Raw genomic sequence first — 18,976 nt, forward strand, 5'->3', positions numbered from 1 at the left:
AGCACCCAGGAGTCACTCATAATAACTCACACACGCAACAAGAAACTGCCTGTTCTTTAGTTCTCTTCTATTTAGTGACTTTGTTGTCGCTGGCCTTGTGGCACCTCAATATTTTTGGGAACCCCCCACAAGAATACACAGGGGTGCACTTATGAAAGGGCAAGGAACCCTATTGGTGACTAAAATGTTTTTTTTGTCAGTGTGATACCAGGGGGTATATTTACTAAACTGCAGGTTTGAAAAAGTGGAGATGTTGCCTATAGCAACTAATCAGATTCTAGTTATCATTTATCTAGTACATTCTACAAAATGATAACTAGAATCTGATTGGTTGCTGTAGGCAACATCTCCACTTTTTCAAACCTGGATTTTACTAAATATACCCCCTGTTCATTTATTGCTGCCTCAGGATAATAACGGAACAAAATCATTCCCCAAAAAATTCTCACAATGGCATTTTTTATACATTCATGTCTAAACATGCTTATTTAATTTTTTTAATAAAATCTATTTTTGATAACTAATTTATTTTATTTAGTTTCCACATTATTAGAACTAGAAGTTCAAATCTGGCCTCTCAGTTCCACTTTGCATGCAGGAGCCGGCAACCACGATTTCCAAATCATGACCATTTTTTAAACTGTTTAGGAGCATTAAGCAGAGCTCTTTTTATCCATCTGTATAAGATCCAGCATGTGCACTTACAAAAAGTGTCTCCGCACGGACACCAGAGGGTAAATGTATCAAGCTGCGAGTTTCCGGCGGGTTTGAATGATGTTGTCTATAGCAACCAATCAGATTCTAGTTATCATTTATTTAGTACATTCTACAAAATGACAGCTAGAATCTGATTGGTTGCTATAGGCAACATCTCCACTTTTCCATTTCAGAAGCTTTAGCAAATCTACCCCTGTGTTTTAAATCTAGGTCACTGGGAGTAATCATGATGACTATGTACCATGTTGTTGTGGTTACATTGGTATATATTAAAGGTTAACTGTTGCCTACTCAAGCAGGAAACAGCCTTTTCTATGGGTTGGACCAATATTCATTCAATAAATTCACCAGGAGCTAGTAACACCCCTGAGGAAATTATTTCCTAGTCAATTGATTAGGCTGCATTCTCATGAATATTACTTACTTCAACAAAATGTAAACCATTCCAGAAGGTTTGATAAATCTACCCCGGAGTGTCCCTTTTATAATCCATCAGCGCTTAACTATTACTGATTAATTTTGGCAAATTAGTTCAATAAATTAGCTCTGCTTTTTAAAACTAGTTCTAAGATTGTTTAGTGTTTAAACCAATCCATACCCTTCTCCATTGTTACCTTTGCATTGTCTTACCTACTTTGGAATTCATTAATAATTAATACAGCACTGCAACAAGCAGAGTGATACTGGTATTACATAGGAGATGATTTGCCAATAAAGTCCAAGGGGTATATTTATTAAACTGCGGGATTGAAAGAGTGGAGATGTTGCCTATAGCAACCAATCCTATTCTAGCTGTCATTTTGTAGAATGCACTAAATAAATGAAAGCTAGAATCTGATTGGTTGCCATAGGCAACATCTCCACTCTTTCAAACCCGCAGTTTAGTAAATCTAGCCCCAAGTCTATAAGCTACAATGTATCCTCTAATATCATAAAGCTATGATCAATCCATAACGAAAGTGGTTACAAGCAGGTCCGTTATTGTTCTCTAATTATAGGGCATTAATCACATACATTAATATGTTACTCGTACAATCAATACAAATAAACAGTCTAAACTCAAGTGTGAAATTATTAGTATAAAGTATAGATTGCTGAGAAAAAATATTGATCCACCCACTTGCTTGTGTCTAACTGCAATGATTTTTCCAGTTATTAGTATTAGTATTCACAGCGTAACTGACTCATAAGTTTACTGAGAGCGATGCCTGCAGTCTACACCCTGAAGCTATACAGCCACAGATATTGCTGACTAGACCAAAATCAGAAAACATGGTTTTAAAACGACTGTCATTCTTGCATCTGTATCCCCTCACGCGGTGCATGTACCAGGACTGTGTCCTCAATAAGCCAACAGATGGCTGCAAAACAGATCAAAACATTTCCCAAATAGCAGTCATGAAAACTCTGGGATGTTATATAACGGTAAGCACCAAATCGTTTCCATTGTTGCAATCATTTTTACAGGTGGTATGTACCAAATGACCTCTCCAATTCTGAGGAAAGGGGAGGGAATAATCAAGTATACAAACTATATCAGAATACGGAATTGTAACATTAGTTTTTGCAAGAGAAATAAATATTTCATTACTGCATATGGTCAGAAACTTAAATCTGTGTGAGAACTTTTAAAACGACCATCGTGTATTAATGTGACAATGACATGGACACTGTAGTCATGAACAGAAATGTGAATAATCAACTATTCAATGGAAAGAAGCAGACATAGCCACATTTCTGCTAATGGGACCTATTTATTAATGGCTGTATATGCCCCTGTTAAATATCATCCCTTATTGCAAACATAAGGGATGATCTATCGCGGCCATTTATTAAAACATCATCCCGGTACAGTGCATCTGCGGTTTAAAGCAAAACTTAGCCTAATGCAAGAGCTATCGAAGATATCTCCTGCGTTAGGCTTCTGTTAGACAGGTGTGCTACTAAAAAAAATGCCTAAACCATGCGGAAAAAGCCGCTTCCGTGTGGTTTATGGCTTAATAAGTCGCCCCCACAAAGTGCGATGGGTTTGCAGAGTAAGATGGTGGCACAAGCGCATCAGCAGTCCTTGCACTGGTCAATGAGAGTGAGGGCGTTTCTTGGCAAGTATGGAGTAGACGCACCATTGTGCTTTTATGGAGCAGGTCATTTTGAGGTTTGATATTGTCAGAATGAGATAAAGGGACAGAAAGGGTGTATTTTTAGGGTATTCCTAGAGTAGTGAAAGGGCAAACAATGGTTTTCACTCTACAAAAAAGCTTGTACTGTGCACCAGCTCAGACAGATTTTTTTCATCTCCCCACAAACCTAGGTGCACGTCTATTTCCAGAGACATCTCCTGAGAGTTGGCACGTGCATCTACAGGTGTGATGGGCAACCAAATGCACTTCAAGTACACATACACATATAGACACACATATATATATATATATATATACACACACACCTCCTCCTCTCTCTTATTCTGTTCCCTATAATGCAAAAAAAGACCCCAAATTACCTCTGCGCCCCCACCTGCCTTCAGACCCCCCTGTGCCCTTCATACCACTCAGAACTCATAAAGCCCCACACGCCCTCAGATCGCTACACTAAATATATTCAGACTTCCCCGCGCAGTGCCGTAACTATACCTTTTGGTGTCCTGGGCGAGACAGGGCACCGGCATCCCCCATCTAAGGAGGGGGGTGGGGATGGGGGTGGGGGGGAGGGGTAGGAGGAGAGAGAGAGAGATTTTAACTTACCAGAGTTTGATGCTTCAGCCGTTAAGTTCCGCCGTGGAACGCATGTGCATTCCACTGACAGGAAGTTCGGCATTTGGAATGCACTCTGGTAAGTTAAAATCTCTCTCTCTTCAGCACTTAAGCATAACTTAAGGACCGAAGGCAGGTAGCGGGCGGCTGCTGCGCCCCCTTGGCTTTGCGCCCTGGGCGACGGCACCGCCCGCACCACCCCGTTACGGCCCTGTCCCCACGTCACTTAAACCATCCACTTAACAATTAATAGCCACTACTTAACAATCAATGGTCACCAATTAATACCCCCCACCCAAAGTTTCCCATGGATGAAAGAAGTAGATCACATGGTGCTGACTGCACTGCACTCACTCCTCTCACGTGTCCTGTAGTCACATGATGCAGAGGCGGCTGCTCCAATCACACGCTACTTTATACCATGCAGAGATTCACTTGTGGCCCCGCCTCCTTTTCAATATCTGTCAGACTTGGTGCATAAACTGCAAGGAGCTGGGGGCCACAGATGAAGGCTCGTCAGGCCACTGGCAGCCCGAGAGCCACCTACTGTTCATCAATGGTCCAGGAGCCTCTGAGGTATTATAAGGCTAAAGAAATACTCAAACACAAGCTAATATTCGAGTATGCACTAATCACATTACGGAAGCATTCTCGTTACTAGAGGCTAAGTCCACAAAACTGAACACTGGAGCTATAGATACATAGATTTGGCTTTGTTAAATTTATGATCCGTTTACTACTAGCTGCCCAGCAATGTCCATACCAGGCCCGGGGACCCTGTGGCTCTCCAGGTGTTGTGAAACTACAATTCCCAGCGTAATTTGCCAGCTTAACGGCTGTCTTTCCGATGGCAAAGCATGCTGGGGCTTGTAGTTTCACAACTGAGACGCAAGGTGGTACAATTCAATTTTATTTATTTATTTAATAATTTATATATATTTTTTGCAACCCATATAACATATTTACAGGCATCCTATCAGCAACAGTATTCCTGCTGCACAGATCCAATACCACACAGGGCACAGACCTCCTGCAGTGTAAATCAGGTAAGTGAATGGAAGAGCAGACCTTACTAGCTGGGCGTTGTCATGAGCCTTCTGAGGTAGTAGCGTCAGCTTTCTCCAGTCCAGGAACTCGTGAAGGCTGCTGAAAGGATCTTGAGTTATTGAGCATTTATCGACATCACTCCAAATTTCCACTCCAACCAGTGCTACTCGGATGTTTAGTGGCCGGAAAAACTAGGATATAAATAAGAAAAGTGGATATTATTATACATCAGTCCACAACAACAAACATCCCTGATGTTAGTATACATAAAATAGAATATATTTATCTGTATTAGTGGGGTAAAGGTCCTAACCAGCTTCAGGTCTATCTAATTAAACAAGTTATTAAACAAATGGCTAATTCTCTTAACATGCTACTCAGCTTTAATCCGTAGAGATTCTGACTAAGACGGAATCATTTCATGCACGCTGCCAAATTGATTTCACAAACTTTCTGAAAGACAATGATGGAAACTGGAGCACAGTTCCTCACCGCACGACCCAAAAAACTTTAGAAAGGTCTGCTCTTGTCTACCTTTCCTACAAGCAGGGCTGTAACTAGGGGCTGTTCGACAGGGGAGACTACCCAGGGCGCAACAATGAAAGAGGGCACAGTTTATAAATATTTTAGATTCATTTAGTTAAAATTGAGGCCGGGGGGGGGCGACATTTTTGTTTTTCACCCCAGGTGCTAAAATTTTAAGTTTTGCATACAAATTTACTCTCGAATGCAAATTTCAATTTAGAGATAAATATTTTGGGGGGTGGGGGAAACTGACTTTAAACCTTTTTTTTTTATAATGGGTTATTTTTGCTACATTCTAAAGGGGAATTCAATTCCACCTACATGCATCAGAGTGCTTTCAGAACGGACACCTAGGCACTGAGCATAGAGGTGTGCAAGATAATCTGTGAAGTTTGGGTACTTCTTTTTTTTATCTTCTTTACCATTTCTTCAAATTTTTCCACTGTTTCAAATAAAAAAAGAACAGTGAAGAAAACACACACAGAACAACACTCTGGGATAGAGTTATCAAATATTCTAAAGGGGAAATTTTTTAGAATGTACAAGATCAGTGAGGGGCAACATGAAAGAGGTGAAAGGCAGCATGTGCGACCCTCCAACCTTCAAAGGGGGCCACATAGAGGCAGGAGGGAGAGCACAGTGTACTCCTACCTCCTGCGGGTATACAGTGTCACCTCCCTGCACTGTGCGGTGACCTGGACGACAGCGGCTCCCGCTGGCTAGGGGTCCGAAGTTGAAGACTCACCTGTTGGCCACCGCTGTACTACATACATGATAGCTAGAATCTGATTGGTTGCATAGGCAAACCGAGGAGGGGGGGTTCCTAGTGCCTGGAAACCCCCCTCCAATCCTGGGGCACTGTATAATTGAGGTGGCTGGACCCTGCTCTCGCTTCACACAGCTCTGCTTGAAAAGGGAGAGCTGTGTGCACCTAACAGTAGTGCACGCAGCATTGCTAATGTATATTATGGGAATAGGGAGAGTTGGAGAGCAGCCAAGCACTGTCTAAAAGTATAGCCACGCCCCCATGCATGCTGGTCACGCCCACTGGCAGCGTGGTGTGGAAACCCCCCTCTACAAATCCTGCGTTTGCCCCTGGGTTGCTATGAACAACACCTCCACATTTTCTTTTTAGAAGGTTTGATAAATCTACCCCTCTATCTGTTATTTTTTGTCAGAACAAATGTGCGCACCATAGTAAACAACAGGGTTTTTTATATACGCAAAACTACTATATTTCTTAAACGTAAGATAAAGAGACACAATGCTGACTAGCTGTACAAATTACAAAACAAGGTCCTGCAGCGTATACAAGTCACGACTAATCTCAATGGGAGGTGTATTAATAAGAAGCTCTACAATATCACTACATGGTATTATGTTTGAAACTACAGTGTGCTTCTAAGTAACAACATTTTTGGGAAAATTGCCTAAACCAATCTGCCTTGCCTCCGGTCCTTATGCTAACACCCTCAATGCATCTAGCGAATTTACCTTTATAAGCGGCTTTCAACTGCAGCCTAAGTATGTTGTTTTTATATATTTAGTGCAGTATTGTATTTATTTAAAACATCTTTACATTTTTTCATAATTATAGAGGCGACAGCACTGAAACAGGCAGAATGTTACAGATGAATAATTTAACTAGGATTTCGGCACCACACAAATCAGGCCTGGATGAGATTCTATTTGGTATGATAATTATAGTCAGTTTTAAATGTTATCAGCTCTAACAGTTATTGCACAGACTTTTCTACAAAAAAAAAATGTAATGTAGCTTTGTGATAACGTGAAGAGAAAGGTACATCACTTACCATGTGTTGGAGGACTGAATTAATGAACGTTTTACCCACAGGATATTGGGCTTACTGATGTGACTCTCATTTGATTAAGTGGGGAAGTTTCAATATGAGTGATACATCAAATGGCTTTTATCAGATTTGAACATTTTAGGGAGCAATTCAGTCCCCCCCTCTGAATGAAGCTCAACAGGACTAATTAAAAAGAGCCATACAGATTGTGAGCTTTAACTCTATTATAAAAAAATAATATAATAATGATATCACACTACATAAACCTCATATTAAAACCCCCCACTAAACGACGAGGTTTAATCTGGATTTATCCTAATTATAATACATGGAAAACTAAAAGCCATTTTAACAGACAACAGAGAAATATTCAAATGTCTAGGGTAACCTTCAGCAGAGCCGTAACTAGGGTGGTGCGGGCATTCCCGTCACCCAGGGCGCAAGCCCAAGAGGGCGCAGCTGCCGCCCGCTACCTTCCCCTCCCCGCCGGAATAGTAAAAAAAAAAATGTGGCAGTGTTAATAAAGAAAAAAAAAAAAAAAAAGGTCACCAGATCTTGCGGCGGCTCCCGGCAGTCGCCTCGCTCCCACTGAATGATGTAATTTTCAGTGAGGATTCAGCGAGGAGCACTGCTGGGACAGATAGGAGCAGTGGCAGCGCAACACAGAAGAAAAAGGAACAGCAGAAATAAAGGCGATGGAAAGGTAAATAAAATTTATTTATATTATGTGTGTGTGGGCAATCTATGTATTTGTAGTGTGTGTGGGCAATCTATGTATTTGTAGTGTGTGTGGGCAATCTATGTATTTGTAGTGTGTGTGGGCAATCTATGTATCTGTAGTGTGTGTGGGCAATCTATGTATCTGTAGTGTGTGTGGGCAATCTATGTATCTGTAGTGTGTGTGGGCAATCTATGTATCTGTAGTGTGTGTGGGCAATCTATGTATTTGTAGTGTGAGTGAGCAAGCTATGTATTTGTAGTGTATGTGGGCAAGCTATGTATTTGTAGTGTGTGTGGGCAAGCTATGTATTTGTAGTGTGTGGGGGCAAGCTATATATTTGTAGTGTGTGGGGGCAAGCTATGTGTTTGTAGTGTGTGTGGGCAATCTATGTATTTGTAGTGTGTGTGGGCAATCTATGTATTTGTAGTGTTTGTGGGCAAGCTATGTATTTGTAGTGTGTGTGGGCATGCTATGTATTTGTAGTGTGTGTGTGCAAGCTATGCATTTGTATTGTGTGTGTGTGTGTGTGTGTGTGTGCAAGCTATGCATTTGTATTGTGTGTGTGTGTGTGTGTGAGGAACCAGCGTATTTGTATTGTGGGTGTGTGGGTAACACAGGCAGACAGAGAGGTAAACCTGTGGTTTGTATTATATAGCATACAATGATTGGTGGTTTTGAAAGACCCAAAACACGTGCTGTTTTGAGCAATGCGCATTTCAATTGGCTCATTAAAAAGCGAGATTGTGCCTTAAGATCATCTGTAAATACTTGGTACTTTTTCAATATCGTTGACACGGGCCAGAGAAGAATTGACATAGGAGAGGAGAGTTAGAGCAAGAACTAGGTAGTAAGTAGTTTAAAAATAGTGATTTCTGATAGTTGTTTATATTTCATTTTATAATATGGGATATACTGAGGGCAGGCTTAATTCTTCTCTGTTTTTGCCTCAAAATATTGTCTTATGTTGTCTTAGCAGCTGTTAAATTAACCGGTTGTTAATTTATTTATTTGCATCCCACCACTGTGTGTGTGTATGTATGTATATATATATATATATATATATATATATATATATATACACATATATATGAGAGAGAGAAAGCTATATGTATGTAGATATATATATATCATGCATTTGCAAATATGTGTAGCAGAATTCTTTCAGTAAAGTGCTAGCCACACCCCCACATTAGGTTGGCCACACCCACTTGGCAAATGTCACTCCCACTTCGATGGGGGGCGCCGTTGCCCTGTCTCGCCCAGGCCACTGAAATGTCCAGGTACGGCACTGATCTTCAGGGCTGTTCACACCTATATAATCTTAATGCGCTGTTAAGAATCGCCTGAAAACCACATCACATATAGGATGAATGGTTTACAAGGGGCTCATTCCCTCCATTGTATTGAAAACGCCATGTTTAAAACAAACATGCCAATTCTCCCAGGAATGTCCGGGAGACTCCCAAATTCCGGGTAGGTCTCTCGGAATCCCGGGAGAGTGAGGCGTCCTCCTGCATCTGCGAACTTCCTAGTGAAGTAGGCAAAATTAGAGCCGCCATGACGCGATTACGTCACAGGGGCGGGACCAAAATGACACATTTCACCGAGCCCTGCCCGCTCTGTCCATACCAGGGGAACGTCAAAAAGTTGGGAAGTATGGTTTAAAATGTTTGAATGCAGCATGACCTATTTCTCACGCGCTAAAGCACACGACTTGTACAATATATCCAACTGGTAAAAGCGCAACGAATCTAAAAGGACATGATGGAGTGCGGTAAAAATGTATCACTAAAAACTGTCTTATGCGCACGTTTTCATGCATTGCACCCATTTTCCCGGCGCAGTGCGTGAATGAGCCCCAAATGGACAATCAAGAATCCCTACCCATACATGCTATTTCTTTGTGATCATAGACTATTGCTAATTGTAACCCCCCCCAAAAAAAATCTTGTCACCTCTGTCCACCCACCAGTTTTTCTATACGATTGATTTTGTTATCCACTGTATGTGCTAATCATTTTCTATAGAAATTTCGATAAACACTTTACAAAATTAATACACCCTTCTTAAAGCAATTATGCAGCAAAATTACAGTTAAAGATGCTGCCTTATTTATAAGAAAGATAGATGGCAAAATGTTAGTCCTTTATTTTTTTTCCCATGAAAGTGAATGATATTTCTTAATTATTGGCACTTTGCCCAGTAAGTGATTCGATTTAATGTAATGTAAGGTCCTCAATGTAAACCATTTTTTTTGTCTTCAAATTTACAAATGGCTCATTCACAAGTTATTGCAGTTAATATACGGACATGTCTCCTGCTCCTGTATGTTTTTAACAGAAATTTGTAACAGTCCTTTGATATGAAATTTGCACAGTTCATACATGTAACTGCTTGAAATGCTTAGGTTGATAACATAACCAATTGACCTTAATCTTAACCTTAAATCATTAAAGGATCATTCAGGAGTATTTTCCAGCAAACAAATTTAGACAGATTCTCTTACTTGTTCTTGCTGCTCTTTCTTGCTTGTTCTTGCAGTTTTGCTTACGTGTAGCTATCCTCTGGAAAATTGTGGTGATGTTTTGGAAATGTGCAAACATTACAAACCCTCAAGGATTAGGCTTTAGAGAGCATCCTCATGAACGCTACACAATGCAGAGATCATATTCCCCACAAGCGGCCAATTCATGAACCCCCAGCCATTTCATCACACCGCAGCGGCCAATTCATGACTAACCGGTACATGTCCCCTTTCTGCACACACTCTGTTCCCCTTCAAAACACACACTCTGTCCCCCTTTCTGCATGCTGTCCCCATTAAAATATACTCTGTCCCCCTTAAAATACACTCTGCCCCCCCTCTCTACATAAACACATACTCTGTCCCCCTTTTCTGCATAAACTCACATCTACTTACCTGTCTTCTCTTCCTCCGGCAGGCAGCTCTTCTTACTGCCGCTCCTCACTGACACAGTTTGCATGTGATGATGACATCATGAGGGAGGGGAGGAGAGGAGAGGATGAGGGAGGCCCATACCTACCACGGCCTTCTACATCCATACCATCCCAAGGACCATCGACATGTGGTGCCAGGTACATCCAGAGCTGAACCGTAGCCTATACCTACCAGGGCCTTCTACATCCGTACCATACCAAGGTTCATCGACATGTGGTGCCAGGTACATCCAGAGCTGAGCCATAGCCCATACCTACTAGGGCCTTCTACATCCGTAACATGCCAAAGTCTATCGACATGTGGTGCCAGGTACATCCAGAGCTGAACCATAGCCCATACCTACCAGGGCCTTCTACATCCGTACCATACCAAGGTCCATCGACATGTGGTGCCAGGTACATCCAGAGCTGAACCATAGCCCATACCTACCAGGGCCTTCTACATCCGTACCATACCAAGGTCCATCGACATGTGGTGCCAGGTACATCCAGAGCTGAACCACAACCCGTACCTACCACGGCCTTCTACATCCATACCATACCAAGGCCCATGAACATTTGGTGCCAGGTACATCCAGAGCTGAACCATAGCCCATACCTACCAGGGCCTTCTACATCCGTACAATACCAAGGTCCATCGACATGTGGTGCCAGGTACATCCAGAGCTGAACCATAGCCCATACCTACCAGGGCCTTCTACATCCGTACCATACCAAGGCCCATCAACATGTGGTGCCAGGTGCATCCAGAGCTGAACCACAGCCCATATCTACCATGGCCTTGACATTCGTACCATACCAAGGCCCATGGACATTTGGTGCCAGGTACATCCAGAGCTGAACCACAGCCCATACCTACTAGGGCCTTCTACATCCGTACCATGCCAAAGTCCATCGACATGTGGTGCCAGGTACATCCAGAGCTGAACCATAGCCCATACCTACCAGGGCCTTCTACATCTGTACCATACCAAGGTCCATCGACATGTGGTGCCAGGTACATCCAGAGCTGAACCATAGCCCATACCTACCAGGGCCTTCTACATCCGTACCATACCAAGGTCCATCGACATGTGGTGCCAGGTACATCCAGAGCTGAACCACAACCCGTACCTACCACGGCCTTCTACATCCATACCATACCAAGGCCCATGAACATTTGGTGCCAGGTACATCCAGAGCTGAACCATAGCACATACCTAGCAGGGCCTTCTACATCCGTACCATACCAAGGTCCATCGACATGTGGTGCTAGGTACATCCAGAGCTGAACCATAGCCCATACCTACCAGGGCCTTCTACATCCGTACCATACCAAGGCCCATCAACATGTGGTGCCAGGTGCATCCAGAGCTGAACCACAGCCCATATCTACCATGGCCTTCGACATTCGTACCATACCAAGGCCCATGGACATTTGGTGCCAGGTACATCCAGAGCTGAACCACAGCCCATACCTACCACGGCCTTCTACATCCATATCATTCCAAGGCCCATGGACATGTGGTGCCAGGTACATCCAGAGCTGAACCACAGCCCATACCTACCACGGCCTTCGACATCCATTTGTACTGTACTTCGATCAGGTAGCGAACACTTGCACCAAGACTTGGGAATTGGAGGGAGGGAGGGATTGCTGTTCTGGGCTAAGAGAGTACGCTAACTCCACCCCACTCATTTTAAACTGATCCCTTGTCTCTGCCCCTTTATGACACTTGTTTGCTCATTACCACACCTACTCATTTTGTTAACCCTTAATAATTCAAAATTGTTATGTACCCAAACCACAGCTTTTAGTTTCCCTTGGGTTTAATTCATCCCTCAGTTCTAATTTTTTAAGTACCCAGCCTTGTCTCATGATTTAACTCTATTACCTTGAAGAAGATGTATCGGATTCGGAACTTCCATGGTTAAAAAAAAAACCTCCCATAAGTCATTGGGAACTCTACAAATATAACAGCCTGATCATTATACAGTCAAATTCTAGAGATGTGTTTTAGTGATGTCTGTGGTGATCAAGATTACAATGTCTCTTACAATCCTGAGCAACAAATATGTTTTGTGTAATAAATGTTTGATTTTTTTTTTAAAGTCTACTCATGGCCTCTCACAGTGGAGGAAGCCATATTGTAGCCTGAACTAATGTTTACAAGAGCACAGCCTGTCAATTCAATATCACCTAGCAACCCACAAAATGGCTGCCTCCACTATGTGCAGACCACGCCTCCTAGACCTGCTTGTATAACAATACCTCAGTAATAACATTTAGAAAGTAAAAGGTCTGACATCAACAAACATATTTGCTTATGTGTGTTTAGCACAGGGGACTGTATAGACTAGAGCAGTGATGGCTAACCTGTGACACTCCAGGTGTTGTGAAACCACAAGTCCCAGCATGCTCTGCCAGCTATCAGCTAGTTATCTACTGGCAAAGCATGCTGGGGCTTGTAGTTTCACAACACCTGGAGTGTCACAGGTTAGCCATCACTGGACTAGAGGGATGGTATTTACTAATCATTTAGAAAATAAGTAAAAAGACACTAACCTTATCCACATAATTGGCCATTTCTAGCAGTCTATGTTTAACTTTATCCACATCTTTTCCTTGTCTCTGAAACTGAAAAAACAAACCGTAAGGTTAAATGATATAATATGCCATAATATATGTAATATAATAAAGTATTTATATAATATTACAGGCAACTGTGTACACAATTCCACTGCCAACGTTTCTCTGGGCATTGAGTAGTGTGAAGGTGATGTGAGATGGGTGCTTTGACCACCAGCATTTCTCCAGCTAGGAAGCACTTGTGTTCATAACACTCATCTCCTCCTGCGCTGACACAAGGCCGTGAAGGGAGAACTAGTCCGCACACTGTCACGCGGGAGCGACTGCACTCGGTAAACTTTACAGGCAGCATTTCCCCTTCACATCAACGTGTCAGCGCCAGAACGAATGAGTGTCAGCTGCGAATTAAGATTACATTGGTTCTTGAATAGTAGCGATTTATAGGCCCTCGTCTCTTGTCTGCAACCATTAGTCCAATGCTTACATTAATTTAACAAGGTTTTACCCACCAATGGAATATTAAACACTCCGAATGAATGTGTTACACTGCGAATTGATATAATGTGCCCTACAATCAAGGTAAAACATTCTAAACTTGTATGAAACCTCTCAATTCTCCAATTCACAACTTCTGTCCATGGTAATCTCACTAACCAGCTCCAAGAAATATCTCCACTACAGTTTACTTGCCTCTCTGTTACAGGTAATTGCATTGCATGCAGCCTAGGGGTATATGACAGCGATAACCACAGTAAGCCAAAAAAGCTGTGTGCTATTGGTCTGTGCAATCACCCAAATCCCCCCACCCCCACGGGTTTGCAGCCTACTAATAGACTAATTAATTTAAGGGGGCTTCAAAGGCTAACACTGCATGTCCCTGAGGCGGATGGGGCTGTAGACATTGGTCTTCCTACAGCTCTACCACCACTGATAAGTGTTAGCAGTGCTAGTGCTTTTCTAGAGGTGTATATTATAAGCAATATATAGCAGCTCTAGAGATCCTGGATTTCTTTAGGAAAAATGCATTTATGAAGCAAAAGCACTGGTTCCTCCTCTGGGGCAGATACACAACAATTATGTAAAGGTGTAAAACAGTAAATATATTTAAACAGTCATTACGGAACCATTTGCCATTTACACTCCGACTGTCAAACCTCTACACGGCCTGGTGTTATAGCCATGGCCAAATTACCATCAACAGGGAATAATCTAAACAGCAATGGTGCCAGTGGCCTTTTTTAATGTTAGAAATAAATACTTAACAATTTTATGAGAATACCACTATGGCCAATTTCTCCAAACGCCCAGGACCCACAAACATGCTTATGCCAATGTATGCAACACTAATAAATGAGAACAATCAACTCAAAATAAAAGTAAAAGAGTAATACATTTTTAGAATAACCCCGGGCGTCATGGTTGACCCTCACGTCAGGACCCCTGGTGTACAGCAGTGCACACACCTCGACGATCAGCCAAGTTATAGACATCGAAAATCTTACGGTAAGCTGGTGGTAGTCATTTCAATGGCAATGTAAATGCCTACATAGTTTATCATGCCCAACACCCATCGCCGGTATTACATTATACAGACAACGGGTCCGGCCATTGTCGTTTTAAAAGCGCTGTTTTCAGTGTGGCGATGAGAAGTGATGGCATTTCTTACTCTAGAGATTTCTTTAAGTTGGATCTGACATCTGTTGGTAAATAGAACTGCTGTAATGAATTACTGTCTATTATATGCTAAGTCATACTTGCCTACTCTGCCAGAATTTCCGGGAGGCTCCCGAATTTCGGGGAGTACTCCCGGACACCCGGTACAATAGGCAAACCTCCCGGACCCTGTAAAATGCCGAAATTCACAGCACTGAATAGCGTGGGAAGGGGCTATAGTGACGTAATTATGTCATCAGGCCCCCTCTTCCATCTGTCACATGATCTGTACCCCAATCTCCCGGAGTACAGATTTAAAAAGTAGGCAAGTATGTGCTAAGTAGATATTTTGACATTGTCGGGGTTTTGCTAATCGCTTTGTTTTTGTTGTGATAAACTATGTCAGCATTTACATTGCTGTTAAATCACACCACACCCCGGTAAGCTCCCTCTGGATTATAGCTTTATCATTGACCATTTGCATCAGTCAATTTATTTAGCAACACATTTAAAGTACAACAGTTTCCTTTTAAACACAGTTTGCGCGGACTGCTTCTGAGCCAGATCGCCTTCCACATCTCACAGAGACGACATTTGCATTCCATACCCCTCTCCAGCACTCAATGTTTGGTAGCATATCTCCAACAATTGTCTTCAACTTTATATTCATAAGATGTACATCACACAGAAAATGCAATTACATTGTTGTTATACTTTTATACATTATTGATTTTTCTCTCCTGTGTGGAGAAGACAAATATGACAGGTAGATTATGTTCACTGTCTAAAAAATGCCTAAGTTGCCATTCATTGTAAGTCTAATGAGGTATCTAAATTTATCATAGAACACATAGACCTATATATCAAGGTCTTTTATATTCAAAACCATGTGAAACAAATAAATCATCAGATTTGGGATAAACTAAGAACTCATCTATTTTAAAGTGTGCTTTGCCAAAGGCATTATTTTTGCACACCCCAAAATCCTAGTTAAGAATAACTTGGCTTCAGCACCAGGAGCATCTCATTACTACTCTGCAGTTGCAGGAATCTGCTCCTTCCACTTTCTAACACTAATTCAGTGGTTTCACACTTGCCTCCTTTGCTCTCCTGCTTTGACAACACTGGCCCATGGCATATACAGGTTACACTAACTATCATTTTTTACTACTGTGTACAATCCGATGATCTGCTTGGCTGTGTTGTAAACATTACGATGATCTGACTGGCTATGCCGTGAATCTGGTTGGCTAACTGTCAACAATCCAATGATCTGATTGGCTATGCTGTGAACATTCCCACGATCTGCTTGGCTATACTGTGAACATTCCCTTGGGTATACTGTGAACATTACTATGATCTGTTTGGCTATCCTGTGAACATTCCGATGACCTGACTGGTTATGCTGTGAACATTCTAATTATCTGAATGGCTATACTGTAAACATTCTGATTATCTGCTTGGGTATACTGTGAACATTCCGATGATCTGCTTGGCTATACTTTGAACCAGGGGCGGATCTAGACTTTATGTTTAGGGGGGCGATTTTGCATAATCACGCCCCCTCCTTTGCTCTGATTGGCTGGCCCGCGTTAAACCCCGCCTTCTGCACGTGATTGGCCCTGCCCCCTCCCGTTGTGATCGGCGGCTGGGACCTAGCTTTTTGCTAGCAAATGCCCCGATCACCCTCCCCTGGATCCGCCACTGCTTTGAACGTTCCGATTGTCTAACTGGCTATGCTGTGAACATTCAGATGACCTGATTAGCTATACTGTGAACATTCTGATTATTTGCTTGGCTTTACTGTGAATATTCCAATGATCTGCATGGCTATGCTGTAAACATTCTGAAGACCTGCTTGGCTATGCTGTGAACAGCCCGAAGATCTGCCTGGCTATGCTGTGAATCTGGCTAACTATACTGTGACCATTCCGATGATCTGATTGGCTATACTGTGAACATTCCGATGATCTGATTGGCTATACTGTGAACATTCCGATTATCTGGCTGGCTATGCTGTGAACACTCCAATGATCTCATTGGCTGCAGGCTATTTTCTCTTTGCCAACTTCAAAGCCATTTCTTGAACTTTCATTTGTCCCTCAGAGTGAAGGACTTATATTGTGCTGTGACTATTTTTCCTGTCTCTCGACTTTGTTCTCTTTCCTCCCACTTTCTACTCTGTTGGTGATTAGGATCATTTTGATGTCACCAATGTTCATTAGATTTTTAAAGTAATGTGATGCCCATGCCGCACTTTACCTCTAACAGTCCCATTTTATTCTCCTCTGTACCCAAATAGCACTATTATTTTGTGCAAAAACAGAAATAACAACAAGTATAAATAAATAACTATCAGAGCTATACTGCTATTGGAACAGATTAAGCATATATCCCAACTGCCCCGATTTAGGTGGGCAGTTCAGGTTTAAGGGCTCTGTCCAGCTACATTGGCCTGCCAAAGCTCTGTCTTTCGGTGAGACATTAAGTAAGTTGCTACAAATTGATAAAACAATTTAAAAAGTGACCCGAGAAGGGCACTGTACATGAAACGGAGGCTGGGACCCCCCCAGAGCCAGGGGTTACTAATGCCCATGCATCTCGGTGCACATAAAACATTTGTCTGATCTGCTACACTCTATTCCTCACACTGTGTATAAATATAGAGAAAGGAAAAAGCTGTCAGATTTTCTCATTTCTTACCTCGCGATTATCAGCCACAATAACAAGCTCCACATACTTGGTCATCTTCAAAGTATCTCTTTTGTGCTGCCAAAACAGATTATATAGAAGTTTAGTATGAGTGTTATAAGCCACAGCAGTTCATTTTCAGGCTAGGCCTTGGCTTTCCAAGTCAGTGTCTCACAATTTAGCCTTCCAAATGTATTTTCTCACATCTTCAATTTAAGAGAGTGGTTCTTTAGGTAATAGAAACAGAAAGTTGCACGGGGAAAGAGGACGGCACCTGATGTCTTTTGTATGGGATTCGGGTGAATTTATGACAGGTTATCACACTTTCATGAAAACAAGTCCATTGTAGCACTCAACTTGTGAATTTTACCACTTTTAGAAAATAAAGAGGTGTTGTAATAGGAGTAAAATAACTTTTTTCACAACTCATTAAATCTAGCTGAAGTAGAACAACAATGCCATCAATTCCCTATTCGTGTTATGTTTTATTAATAACCATTTTTTTTTTAATATTCACTGCCGCACTCTTCATTATTTAATAGTCGAATTTAGTAATAGTACATTTTTTTTTAATATCAGACACTGAAAATAGTGTAGTTATAAAACACATTCATAACACTGAATACTGCAATCTCATAAGATTACATTTGCAGCCTGATCAATTGACCAGGAAATAATTGTCTTTGGGGTGTTACTAATTCCTGGTGAATTTATAGAATGAATATTGGTCCAACCCACATAAAAAGGCTGTTTCCTCCTTGAGTAGGGAACAGGCACTTTAATAAAATACTAAATTAACCACAACACCATATGGTCATATGCAGTCACCATAGTTACCCTCAGTGACCTCGAATTAAAAAAAAAGGGTAAATTTAGTAAAGCTACTAAAACAGAAAAGTGGAGATCAATCACATAATAGCTGTCATGTTCTAGAACGTACTAGATAAATGATAGGTAGAATCTGATTGGTTGCTATAGGCAAAATCTCCACTTTTCCTTTTAAGAAGCTTTAGTACAGTGGTGGGGAACAAGCAGGCTGCGAGCTGGGCCCTTCACCTACGGCCAGGGTCGCTAAGAGAAATTTCAGGCCCCGGTACAGAAACTCCTTGGGGTCCCTAACACAGCCCCCAAAGGGGGCGGTGCCACACCAGGTTGGTGACATCTCCCATTTCACAGGCAGGCCTGTGAGGTGGACATGTGCAGAGGTCTGCGAGGGGCGAACATATGCAGAGGTCTGCGAGGAGGAGCACATGTGCAGAGTTCTGTGAGGGGGGGCATGTACAGAGTCCTCTGAGGGGGGCATGTACAGAGGTCTGTGAGGGGGGGCAAGTGCAGAGGTCTGCGCAGGGGCAGGCTCATGTGCAGAGGTCTGAGAGGGGGGAACATATGCAGAGGTCGGCGAGGGGGAGCACATGTGCAGACAACTGTGAGTGGAGGGGGGCATGTACAGAGGTCTGTGAGGGGGGTATGTACAGAGATCTGTGTGGGGGGCATCTGCAGAGGTCTGTGAGGGGGGGCATGTGCAGAGGTCTGT

The 18,976-nt window shown here is 42.3% G+C and overlaps 1 protein-coding gene across 6 annotated transcripts in view; it reads right to left on the minus strand.

Moving 5' to 3' along the window:
* ADAM12 (ADAM metallopeptidase domain 12) overlaps positions 1-18,976 on the minus strand; it is a 399,327-nt gene that overhangs the window by 132,939 nt on the left and 247,412 nt on the right. For all 6 annotated transcript variants that reach the window (XM_075215979.1, XM_075215980.1, XM_075215982.1 and 3 more), the window contains 3 exons: positions 17,455-17,520; positions 13,075-13,146; positions 4,536-4,705 (listed from right to left, as the gene is read on the minus strand). In XM_075215979.1, coding sequence (XP_075072080.1) covers positions 4,536-4,705; positions 13,075-13,146; positions 17,455-17,520 — 308 coding nt within the window. The remainder of the gene's footprint in view (positions 1-4,535; positions 4,706-13,074; positions 13,147-17,454; positions 17,521-18,976) is intronic.

This window comes from Mixophyes fleayi, chromosome 6 (assembly GCF_038048845.1).
Source record: "Mixophyes fleayi isolate aMixFle1 chromosome 6, aMixFle1.hap1, whole genome shotgun sequence".
Lineage (NCBI taxonomy): Eukaryota > Metazoa > Chordata > Amphibia > Anura > Limnodynastidae > Mixophyes > Mixophyes fleayi.